General features: G+C 38.3%; 1 protein-coding gene across 2 annotated transcripts in view; it reads left to right on the top strand.

The window, feature by feature from the left end:
- The window catches only part of SLC10A7 (solute carrier family 10 member 7), a 158559-nt gene that overhangs the window by 92027 nt on the left and 53851 nt on the right, over positions 1-12681 (top strand). For both annotated transcript variants that reach the window (XM_063135687.1, XM_063135688.1), the window contains exons 6-7: positions 3952-3987; positions 12269-12352. In XM_063135687.1, the coding sequence (XP_062991757.1) occupies positions 3952-3987; positions 12269-12352 (120 nt within the window). The remainder of the gene's footprint in view (positions 1-3951; positions 3988-12268; positions 12353-12681) is intronic.

Below are 12681 nucleotides of genomic sequence, written 5' to 3'. Positions count from 1 at the left end.
CCCAGCTAGCATGGCTGGCTGGGGTATACTAGAATTTGTAGGACTTTCTTCTGACTAAACATGCATAGGATTGCACTCTTAGCTACCTTTCAAGACTGGCCTTCCCAAGGTGGTTTACAATATAAGCTAGGCAGAGCTGGCCTGACTCCTCCCACTCTCACTATGAAGTCCTCCAGGAACTATCCAGCATATTCCAGTATTTCAGTAAAACTGGCTGCCTTGAAGGTGGTAGAACTGAAACAAGTTCTTCTCATTTCATCTTTTCCTGCGGATGACAATAAAGTCATGGCAGAAGGTGGAGAGTTACAATTTGTTGGAATTACAAATATCCATTTCATTTATGAGAAAACTGTGTTCTTCTGTATAAGAACATTTCTTTCAAAATGCATGTGAAATATAAATATGGTTATTCTGTGCTTCCCCTCATAAATGTTGGAAAATATACTGAATAATGTTCAGAACTGGCTAAGCATATATCACTTCTAAAAACATTATTCTCCTGCCTTCCCTCTCTCCCTCCCCTCCCTTTTTGCAGAACCTCACCTGATATCAGCTGTTTATCTCTCTGCAAACTTTACACTTCAGTAGTAAAAATTTTTTTAAATTTGAGCTCACTTTTGCTGGCTGATGTTAATCTATTGTAGGAGTGGCATTTTCAAAATCTTATTACATGTTATTTATTTCATTGTGACTCATGGTCTATATAACAGTGTAGTGTAGCAGTTAGAGTGTCAGACTAGGAACTGGGAGACCTAGGTTCAAATTCCCTCAACAGTGAAGCTCACTCTTACTCTTTCAGACTATATTTCCCTCACAGAATTGTTATGAGGATAAAATGAGGGGAATTGTGCATGTCACCTTGCACTGCTTGAAGTAAAAGTGGAATAAAATGCACTAAATAAATAAAGGTTTCTTTAAATTGCTCTTGAAAACTTAATACTACTTAGTCCCACACCTTTGGAGATAGAATGGACTTGAAACAAGCTAATAGCCAAAGCGCTTGTGATGAAAGGGTGCTAAGAATGATAGTGAAATATGAACTGATGGTTCAAGTGGCAAACTGAGGAGACCTGGGTTTAAAACTCCACTCAGATATAAGCCTACTGGGTGATCCTGAATTCACAACTTCTTATTTTATTGTATCAAATGTTTCTGTTTTATACTTGTGTGCTTTGTGTTTGTATTGTGATGGCCATTGGCTATAAACAATAAAATCTTGAGAGAAACTTCTTAACCTAACCTATCTCACAGGATTGTGATAAGGATAAAATGGGGAGAGGTAAAACTTTGTACACTGCCCCAAGCTCCTTGGAGGAAGGGTGTGATAAAAATGTAATAAGTAAATAATTAACATAAATAAGGGTGCTCATGGTAGGGATCAGGACAGAACAACAAGAACTCCCAGACAGGTAGCTTAATACTTTTAGAGTTATTTAACTACGTTTTTAAATTTTATGTAGTTTAGAATAATAAATGTCTAGTGCTTGTTAGTTATTCCTGTGCCATTTGCATTCATTGGCCACTTACTGATCAATTTGATAGAATACAAACCCTATGCAGGCATCCACCTGTAACACAAATAGATAAAGTGGAGATGGGAACTGTCCAAGCAGCCATGTCCTGCCCCTAAGTGTCCTCGCAACGTTGGCTACCTCATGGATGTTCAGCACAAAGGCCTGCATAGGAGCTTGTAAGCGTCATTGGCTGAACGCGCAGGCAGAGCTCCTGCGATCTGGACCCCCCTGCCTGATCAGCGTTCCCAATCATTGGAGCTCTGTAAGCTCATTCAGTGGAACATGCTTACCAGCCCCTATTCAGGTCTTCATGCTCAATGTGTGAAGGTCTTTGATGCAGCATTGGGTATGGAGTCGTTTCAGGGTGGGGTATGCCTGCTCACACACATTCTGTTCTCACTTTAGCTGTATTTGTATTCCAGGTGAACCCCTACATAGCCTTATGGTCTTATCCTTATCTCCACAAATAAAAGTCTAGATTCCAGAGAAAGGGGCTGGAATCTTGTTGAGGAGCCTAGGCTCCTACAAACTCAAAACCCTCAAATCACATGACTCTGGCTTGAAATCTAAATAAATATGTGATCCAAAATAAATTAAAACATTTGGGTAAGGAATTCAGATTTGTGTTGTTCTATTTCTCACAGTTTATAGTCTGCCCTGCACTAAGGCCCATCCATAGTAGCTAACAGCATGTGTATTTTATATTTAGCCCTTGCCTCATCTTTGCTCACCTGTAAATGGATGTCATGAATATTCTCTTTTTACAAGTGTAGAACTTAAAGAGTTTCATGTCAAGGTAACTCAAGGAAAATATGGCTGGGCAAGGATTTAAATCCAGATCAAAAACTGGAGCAGTTTAGATTAAAATAAGTTTGTTTGTTTTTTAAAGAGAGAGAGAGCAGATTAAAAAAAAAAGATGCCTAACAAATATTTTGGGAAAAGTAATCTTCGTTTTGAACAGAGGGGCTATGTAGGGTTTGTGAATTAATATGCATTGAGTAGCAGACTGTTTTTATTAATTTATTATTAAGTATTGAAGTATGAAGGAACGGGTGAAGTGAGAATTGCCATTTGCTGTTGTGAAGATGATGCTTGTGATGTTATCTCCCAATCCTAAAACTTCGTCTTAAGCTTTGTCTTCATGAGACTTAAAATCTTGTCTTATGCCCAATGATCAGCCTTAAACCTCTTTGCTGTCACTGAAGAAAACAAATCTTTTGCCTTCCTTTGCCTGGGGGATGTGGAGAGCTGAAGTGGTCCTGTGTGACTAAATTAGATGAAAGACTTGCCTTCCCACTACGGAGACATGGAGTCTAATCAAGTGAAATGAGTTCTGAGATCTCAACTCACTTCCTAGGGGATATCAGTTTACATTACAAAATCACGCGACACCTAATTCATCACGGTTGATGCAGACTTTACTCAGGAGAGGGCCACAGCTCAGACAATATGATAGTAAGCCACCTGTCTTCTCTATGGAAGAAGCTGTTTATTAAGACAGTAGAAGACATTGGTTGGAAGGGTCTACAAGGCATTGACCTGCATATTTATGGGGTATATCTAAAGGGAGAGGGAGATGTCAAATTTCAAAATGGAAAGATGAATCTAGAAGAGATAGTTTATATTCTTAATTACTGTTAAAGGAAATCATTCACTCCTCAACCTAGGTAAAAAGCTGAACTTTCCTTGTTCACAAAGATTTTAAACATTAAAGCTTTCAGCATGACTTATATCCAGAATGTAAAACCTGCTACATCAGCACATATGATTAAAAAGGGGACATATCAACACATCACTGCAGAAGTAACATTACATTGGTTTTGTAAGAAGACACACATATCAGCCTGCCAGTGTATTATGATCATCAGAGGAAGGACTTCCATAAGTAAAGTATATTTAACATTTACAAACAAGAGGGTCTTTTCTGTTCCCTGACTCCGGAATGCTCTCCGACAGGAGCTATGGCTGGTGCCAACCTTGTTGTCTTTTTGGCACCAGATGAAACTTTTGTTTTTCACAGGCCTTTTTTAAACTTTCAGAATTCTTACATTTTTAGATTCAAGTTTGTATTATTTTAGCTGGTTGAAATAATTTTATACCTTTTGATTTTACGCTTGATGTTTAAATTTTAGGATGCTTTTATGTTACTGTATTCTTTTCTTTTCTTTTCTTTTCTTTCAAGAGGAGAGTTTTTGGTATGCTGCCCTGAAGTCATTTTTGAGATGAAAGTGTAGTTTATATATAAAATATTTCTGTCGTAATAAATATTTTTGTAAACTGCCTTGAGAGCCTTTTTGGTTAAAGGGCGGGATAAAAATGCTAAAATAAATAAATAAAGTTTATCAGTGGGATGTCTGATATTTTCATGCATTGTGATTTGATGTGACAAAGAAAAAGTTATCTTTTCCAAACTAATAAAACTCTTGATTTCTTCCAGGGCATTGTTATAACTCCATTGCTCCTCCTGCTTTTTGTGAGTATCTTAATATTTATTGTTGTTGTTGTGTAATATACTGCCTGTTAGGTAGTGGCAGAATTTTTACAAGAGGTCCATTTGTAACTCTCCTTCCATATTTTTCCATACCAGAAAAATATCCTTTAAAGAGGAAAAGACAGATTCCTTTTGAATGGTAGCATAAGATTGCACCCAGACAGAGGGTTCCTTACACTGGGCATTGTGCAACTATCCATCTTTTTCTCTTTAATGGATTTTCTGCAGGTCTTGGCAAGTGTGAAATGGTAGTGACCCATGGTGCCAGCCTCAAATATAGGGGCAGCACAGAATCAGAGTGAGTCTGACCAGCCTGAAGACAGGAAGGGCTTTGTCCACATAAATGCAATGTTATATTTGTTAAGCTAACACTATGTACCTGTTTTGCATTTAAAAGGACTGTGATACCTTGTATGTAAGATGACAAGTCACTAAAGCCATTGGGATCCATTAGCCAAAACCTTGTTCACATTTGATTGCTGCACATCTTCCAAGCGGAAGGCAATTCAGCCTTGTGTAATTCAGCCAAATCATGGTTCAACCAACCATTGATTTGGCTGAATTACATTCCCAGAATGAGGTCAAGAGACTTTATTCTATGTTTCTCAAAGGTCATCTTCGTTACTTAGTGCTCTGTATGTGAGTTTGAAAAAAGGATTTTGATTCTGCTGGAAGACGTTTGTTAGTTTTGCCTCAGACACCACCAAGTCACCAGACCAAATCCAGCAATTCATAAAAGAAATGGATGAAGAATAAGAAGAATGTGGGTGGACTTTCTCTTCTTCCATTTGCTATTTTCAAATCTAACCAGGCATACTTCAGAATACATTTGTTATTTCCCCGTAAATCAGGGGCGCACCACTCTTCATCCTGTTCCTTGGGAATCGGTCTGACTCCAAAATGTGGGTTTCTACATTATTTTTTAATTAGTGGAATGAATTAGGGAGATGAAGGATTTTCCAGGGAAGTGAAGTACACCACCATGTCAGAAGGAAAATGTTTTGCCCTACCCTTGTCCGCTCCTTTCATTTTTGGTCGTGCTGACAAACAAATTTTAAAAGTAAATATACTGATCTATGCATGATTATGCCTCATTGATCCATATCATTAAAAGATTTCTGCATTGACAAAATCTGGATTCTGATAGAGAATTTGTGGGGTTTTTTTGAATAATTCTTTTTAAAAAGTTTGTTGCTAGTCCTTATCCATTATCCCCTCCCCTTCCTATGCCTAATTACACCTTTTACCCAGTCCATGCCTTCATTTCTGCCCTTTCTGATTCATCAGTCTGCTCTTCCCTCTTACAAAACTGTACTCAGGGCTGCATGCAGACATAATTTGGGGGATTTACTATTGTATTGCTCATATGATTGAGAGCTGCAAGGAAAGTATTATGGGTGTAATTTTATGTTTAAAAGAAATGTTGGAAGGTTAAAATGCAGGTATCTTTTAAAATGTGAGGAGAGGATCACTAGTGCAAAAATATTTTGGTACAAACACAGTGACTAGGTTCGGATGATATGGTAACCAGCAGAGGTTTAAATAGTGGTGGATTAAATACTCAACGGTGGGTTAGTGTGTCGTCTGTCAGCAACACCATGGTTGGTTATTTAGCTGAAATATCCAACGCAAATAACCAATGCTGTGCAGAGTTGATTATTTGAACAATCATTGGTGTCGTGTGTCAGGCACAGTTAACTATTTCGGCACACACAGTTGGTTATTTTCGGCAACTACAGAGTCTCCTGGCAAGAACGGCAGAACTCTCAATGGCTGATGGGAAGACTGAGGTGGAGAGAGAAGGCAGGGGGTGTAACAATCAAACACACCATTGACTAGCAGTCAGCTCAACGCTAGCCGTAATCCACACCACAGTTGATTATAATGTATGTACCCCTCGAACTGTGGAGTTGATTATTAACCCACCATTGACTATTGTGTTGTCCAAACACAGCCGCAGTCTGCAACCATTGGTGTGGCTCTTAGAAAGTGGCAAGTTTCTTACCTTTCTTTCTTTACTCCAACTTGTTTAATGGCTATTGGATTATTTTGTTTGTTTGTGGCATTTATATGCCATCCAGGCAGCTTACAATAAAAGTTAAAAACAATCAAATATAAAGATAAACCATGAAATCAATGAAGAGTACCTCTTCAGGCAGTTGTTTCTAGGTACTGAGAAGGGAATTCCCTCACTCCAAACGGCCTGCTTTGAGTGTGGCTGGGGATCTGGAATTCTCTGCCTAAGGACCATGTTAAACATTTCCCCCAGCAAACCTGTAGTCCCAACCCCACACTTGGGGGTATGTATGGAAAGGATTCATTGGTGAGAATGATGTTTAATCCTTCCTGCCTCTGCCAATTCCCCTGCTCAAATCCCTCCAACTCCCATTTTCTTGGCAGCTGGGTGCCTTTATTTTTTCAGAGCTAAGCTAATGTGAGGGGGCGGATTTTTATTTATTTATTTACAACATTTCTATTCTGCTCCACATCTAAGACAGATTTCGGAGTGGTGAACAAAAGGGTAAAACATTTTTAAAACATGAATGATTAGCAAGGAAGAATTGGTGATGGGCACGAGAAGGATTAAGCACTGTCTTCCACCAGTTTTCCCCTGCAAGCCCTTAGCCCCTTCATTTGCACTCTCAGGGGGATCAGGAGGTGTCATGTTGCTGCCTTAGGCTGAAGACTACTCTTTTGTTTATATGTGTTGGTGAGTATGTGGGTTACAGAGTGGAAGGGTGAATAAATACTCTGTGTGTGTGTGTTTATAATATAGTGTTTATAATTCATTTTTTAAAAAATAATGAAAATTATTATTATTTATTACTTACATTTTTACCTTCTGTCTTGAGCCAAAAAGGGCCCAGAAGCAGTGGCTTTTACTTCTGTTTCCCCTTCTGTACTGCTCTCAAGCCTCCAAAGCAGGAACAATAATGAATATATTAATCTATATGTATAATTTAATAAGACAAGATAGTTTTACATTTATTGATCAGAGTTTACATTTTGCCCTATTTGCACAAAATTAATTCCTGACGGTATTCAATAGTTCAAACTTATTTATTTGCACATACTTGTTAATGTAAAACAAGTAATATTAACTAAGTTATTAAAGATATGTTGAAATACACAAAGGCAAAAGTGAATTCTTAAAATAAATTATACATTTTGCATAAATAATGTATTATCTTAAATGAATGGTATTAAATGTAAGGCAGTTTTATTTTTGACAATACTGTGACAGAGCTTAATATTGGATTAATTCCTTTTCAGAAAAATATTCATGATTTCTTTAAACAATGATGGAACTGCTGGGACCTCAGATAATTGTGACCTTATGTAACAAACAGTATCTTCCAAGCTGTTCAATTTTAAAAGCCATTTGTCAGTGACTTTGATTAAGCTTCCTCTAATAAAGTTTTATTGAACTTTTCTTCCAAATAACATTGAAACCCAACCAGATATATAATACTGAACATGTTGAAGTCCCAGAGAAGGTGTTATGATTTACTCATTTTGTAGAAAGTGAACAACTGTACTTGAAAATACTACTTGGATGAGATTAACCTTGAACCAAGTGTATAGGATGAGGGCCAATTTAGCTGACTCTGGGTTCACACGACATGAGGGTGGTTAATAAGCCTGTTAACTACCCTTGCGTGTGCCAGTCACATGCCTTCTCATTTCCCTAATTACCCTCGTTGGGTTTGCACCTCATGGCAACCCGCACCCAGTGAGGGTAATTAGGGAAATGAGCTGGCATGCTCAGGGCTGGTTAACAAGCCACTGGTGGCTTATTAAGCACCCTTGTGTTGTGCGAACTGGGTCCCTGTCAGTGGTGTAGTTGTAAGTGCTGAAGTGCAGGCGCTCATCATGCCAATTCCCACAGTCTCATCCCCAAGGAGGGTGCAAAAATGCAGGAAGATATGTTGATACATATTTTTTTTCAAAAAAAAAGTGCTGGTAGTTTTCATCTCCACAAAGAACAGGTCTTTTGTAAAACTAATAGGTGTTAATTGCCCATTCAAGACCACCCCACCCCAAAATACTTTGCATTACAATGGAGATATATCATAGCAATTTATTGTTGCTTGGAAAATCCATTTCCACCAACTACTGTGAAGGTTGCAACTCAGCTCAGAGGGAACAGGGAAGTCTGAGAGTGGTGGCAGATGACATCCTGGTCCCTGCTAATCAAAAAGTACTGGCACCTCAAGCCTGCGATCCCTGGCTCCGCTGCAGTCCTTCTTGTAGTACTTGATCCTTTGGTACTTAATAGAAACCGAGGGTCCCCATCTGCATAACCTAGAACTCAGGGCTGGTGTCAAGGGCAGTCATGGTTGGGCACCTGCCAAGGGCCTGCACCCTAGCAGGAGCCCACTGACAAAAGCCCCCCCCCCCAAGTTGTTCTTCACCATGGCAACCTGCTTGTTCACCTGCCTCTCACTCTGGCACAGACAATGGTGGAAGAGAGAAGACTGACTACATGTTTACTGGCTCTGTTCCTGGCAAGCAAGCGATAGCAATGATGAGAAAAACGTTGTGGAGCAATTGCAACTGGTGACAATGGTAGTGAGAAGACAGACTCACTGAGGGAAAGGCCCATTATTATTAATTAATTAATTACATTTATATACCTCCCCGTAGCCAAAGCTCTCTGGGCAGTTTACAAAGATTAAACATGGAGGGTGTCTTGCCCAAGGGCTCTCAAAACCTGGAACCAGCACTCCTAAAACAGAACCCCAAGTGTAATGGGACCTTCATGAGTGATTTAATGGACCCTTCATGGGCAATGATTTGGGAAGGCATTTGCATGAGTTTTCAGGGCCACATAATTTGCCATTAGATTCATAAGCATTAGCAGTGGCAGGTGTCTTCATTTTTCTTTTCTTTTTTCTTCGTTTTGCTTCCTGATGTTGCTGCTAGTAGTGGCAAAAGTAGCAACAACACCAACCCCCTACTTTTGGTGGCAGTGGCACCCACTACAAAAAAGTGGTCCTCACTGACATTTCCTCCCCTCCCTCCTCAACACACACTTGCCCTGAAACAGCACTACATCCTGGGCATTATGGGAGAAACAAAGGCCACTGAAAGAAAAGCGTTGTTTTCTTTTGCTGCTTGCAGCAGCAAAAAAAGGGAAAAACCCTATCATTGTTGCTAATAGTGAGCTGCCTCCCAATCCTGGTGAGAAAATTTTGCTGCACTCCTGAAAAATCTCAATTAGTTGAGGAGATGAAATGTTGCTGCCTTGCTCCAAATTTGGTGAAAAGTGTTTGCAAGAGAACTCTTCCCCCAGCCTTAGATAGCGCCATCAAGCTTTCTGTTCCTTGTTCATGCTATAAATTATTATTATTATTATTATTATTATTATTATTATTATTATTTTATTATTATTTGTATTGGTAGACATTGTCTTTTATGTACGTCATACCATATCACATGGATAAAAACAACTGATATCTAAACAGAAAAAGAAGCTTTCCAAAGGAAATGCACTTTTTAAAAAATCCCTCAAAAAGCTTTGCTTTTTATTATCATATGTAAAGGAACTACCACAACATTTTTATCTTAGCAGAAGCTTTCTGTGTCCTTAGCATATTCCTCTCTCTTGATATATTCAGTCCCTTTTCTTTAAGTTCTTTAATTTGTATCAATCATTTTGTGAATAGTGTGAAAAGTGCAGTTTTGCATTATTCTTAGAAAGAAGGCTTAGCTGCATTTCTAAAAGCATTTGATTGTGTGTTCTGGGGGGGGGAATCTGAAAGGAGGGGGAAAGGAAGATGAGTTGTAATTCACGTTTGGTCAATATATAGCACAATGTTTTAGCATTTGCCTGTTTTGAGTATGATGTTAAATTTATTATATGTATAGAAAAAATCCTGCAATTCTTCCAGCTGCCATTTCTAATCTTGCTGCATCTCAGTGCAAATTTATTTAAGATAAAAGCTTAGTAAGCAGTTGATAATAGTATTTTCTACTTATTAAAGTAAAATGTTTGCTTTTCCCTTCTGAAAAAATATTAACATTATTTATCTCAAGAAAAAAGTAATACCAATCAGCTGCATGATCATATGATAAATTCATTAATACCTAGAAAGATTAAAATATTAACCAAATTGTTTTTAATGTATTTGTTAAAATTATTAGTTATCTTTTCAATAAAAAAAGTGCTCAAGGTGACATGATTCTTTTACCAGCCATAAACAATCATCGCAATTAGTACAGCTTGATATGCTAAGCAAAATCAAAGCCTTTGAGAATGCCTTTTTTTTAAAAAAAAATTCTGGCAGAAAAGCCCTCTTGTAGGGCTCCTTCAGAGATGTGCTTTGTATGTGGAGTAAGGCTTCTTGTATGACCTTAATGAGCTGTGACATAGGAGATCCTAAATATATGCCAGACCCAGGCTTTGGTGACCTTTAAAGCTAAGAATTGCCTGGATGCTAATAGACGGCAATAGTCACAATGTTGTGTTGTAAGGATGTTAACAAAGACTGTTTATGTGTCATTTAAACTGGGTTGTCTCTAACCAAATACTGAGAACCTTTTCAAATGTTACCACCACAAATATATGATTAGCCAGAAGGAGTAGGGGTTTGAATAGATGCCTAGACATCTGAGCATTTGCAATGTTTCATGACTTTGGGCAACATCTTGATGCACATCTTACGTTAGTAAGAGTAATGTAAAAACCTCTCCTTTTTTTACTTGCTGAGAAAAGAACAATGGAAAAACTCATGGTCACCAGCAACTGGTGTACATTCACTTGGGCTGGTCCCAGGTAGCAGCCTAGTCACTATATTCTCTATTATGTGGAATTCCTGGAGATGTTCTGCTAGAGATCCCACAACCTCAATATGATTAGGAAGATGCAAGAGCACACAATCTGGTAAAAGCATGCTAAGTATGTCCTGAGAAGCATAGTCCTGGGGACGACTGCCTCTGAAGTGGGCTTAACAAGTGGATGAGGGATTGAAATTTGGCTCAGCTGATACAAAGTGTTTCATCTTGACTCCACTAATGCAGTTGTGGCAGTTACAGATGCAGCATCTTCCTTGGAGGATACCACAGCTGTGATATTTGTCCTCTTTGCCAAAAAGGACAGAAATTGAACAGCTGGTCTGGGAAAGAAGTAAGAGTATGAAAGTTGATTTCAATCTGAGAAATATGACTTGCGCTACCACAAATAAATCTATCTTATCTTTTGGTGTTTTTGTTCTGTTTGTAAGTTTGAATGGAAATAAACCCACTGATTCTTTCGGCAGTTATTGTTAAAACTAGTAATGCTGTTTTTAAAGACGCCTAGAAATGGGAATGGCAGAAGAGTTTCAGGATGCCTTGATCATATCTAATCCTGTTAGCAATGTGCTGAGAAATGTCCCATTGCTTAATGCTTTATCATGTAATCCATAAATTTATTCCTATTTTTGGCCATGTGGTTAATTACAATGTAATTGTGAGCCTACGTATGTGAATAATGATGATCTATTTGAGTAAATTATTGATACCTGCATGTTACTTGAGTCACACTCACCCACCAAGTATACAGTGGTCCATTTATCCATAGAATTTATCAAATGAGAGAATCCTGCCTTGCTAGAATATATTGGAGGTGAAGGGGGGAATGAAATAATTACCATTTCTTCTCAAAACAGCCCTAGCTACTGCACATGTGCTGGCATCAAACCTCTAGGTTCCCAAGCAGCTCTGCCATGCTTAGGATGGAGAAGACTCAGAAATATTAGGTTTGGGGGAAGGCGGTGTAAATGTCCTTCCCCAAATCATAAAACGTTGGTTCTAGTTCCAGCAATAAAACAAGTATATTTCTAGTGCATTGTCAGCGTACAGAGTATAAAGAAGTGATGAAAGTCTTAAAGGATTCAGAGCAGTACACTCTGGTATTGACCCAGCTGTAGTTGGTACTGGTGAATGTATGTAGTACCATCATAGTTGGTGACTCTTTGTAGTGAGACTATACAAGAGCAATCGGCCTTTCAAGTCATTTTTTGGGGAATGATTATGTTGGCTGTATTATCTTTGAGAGGTATTCTTATGTGATCAGTATAGAGCTTGCAGAAATAGGACATACTTACTCCTAGAATTGCCTTGTGTTTTATACTTAATGCAGGCACATATGCATAGGTGCAGACACAAATGCAGATTTTAACAGCTTTTAAGTTTTATATCTCTAAATGTTCAAGCTCACTGGTAGTTCATTAGTAGTTAAAATTCCATATTAACTTTGCACTTTTATTTTCTCTCATAGCTTGGATCGTCCTCCTCTGTGCCTTTCTCATCTATATTCTCACAGCTGTTCATGACAGTTGTAGTTCCTCTCATAATTGGGCAGGTATGTTTTAAAATTTAGATTTCTTATTTTTTTAATGTCTTAAAGAGAAGAGGCTGTTACCTAGGGAAAGACCTCTGGATACTAGAGTTTAATAACAGAGAAATGACACCATAGTGCTCCCTGAAGTCACATGGATTTTAGTTGAAACTGAGCAGCTGTCCCTCATTCCCCCAAAACATATGCTTTTGCATATCAAAAAGAGAGTTTGTGAACATATAGTAGGGAAGAAAATGGTAACCCAGTTGCAAAATCAGGCAGCTTAGTATAAAGTCACTATGAACACATCACAGAGGTATTTGACTTGATTAGAAAAGGTCTACTCAATACTG

This window comes from Elgaria multicarinata, chromosome 10 (genome assembly GCF_023053635.1).
Source record: "Elgaria multicarinata webbii isolate HBS135686 ecotype San Diego chromosome 10, rElgMul1.1.pri, whole genome shotgun sequence".
In the NCBI taxonomy this organism is placed as follows: Eukaryota; Metazoa; Chordata; class Lepidosauria; order Squamata; family Anguidae; genus Elgaria; species Elgaria multicarinata.
The sequence above is the reverse complement of the archived record's forward strand: the minus strand, read 5'-3'. Positions and strand labels throughout refer to the sequence as shown.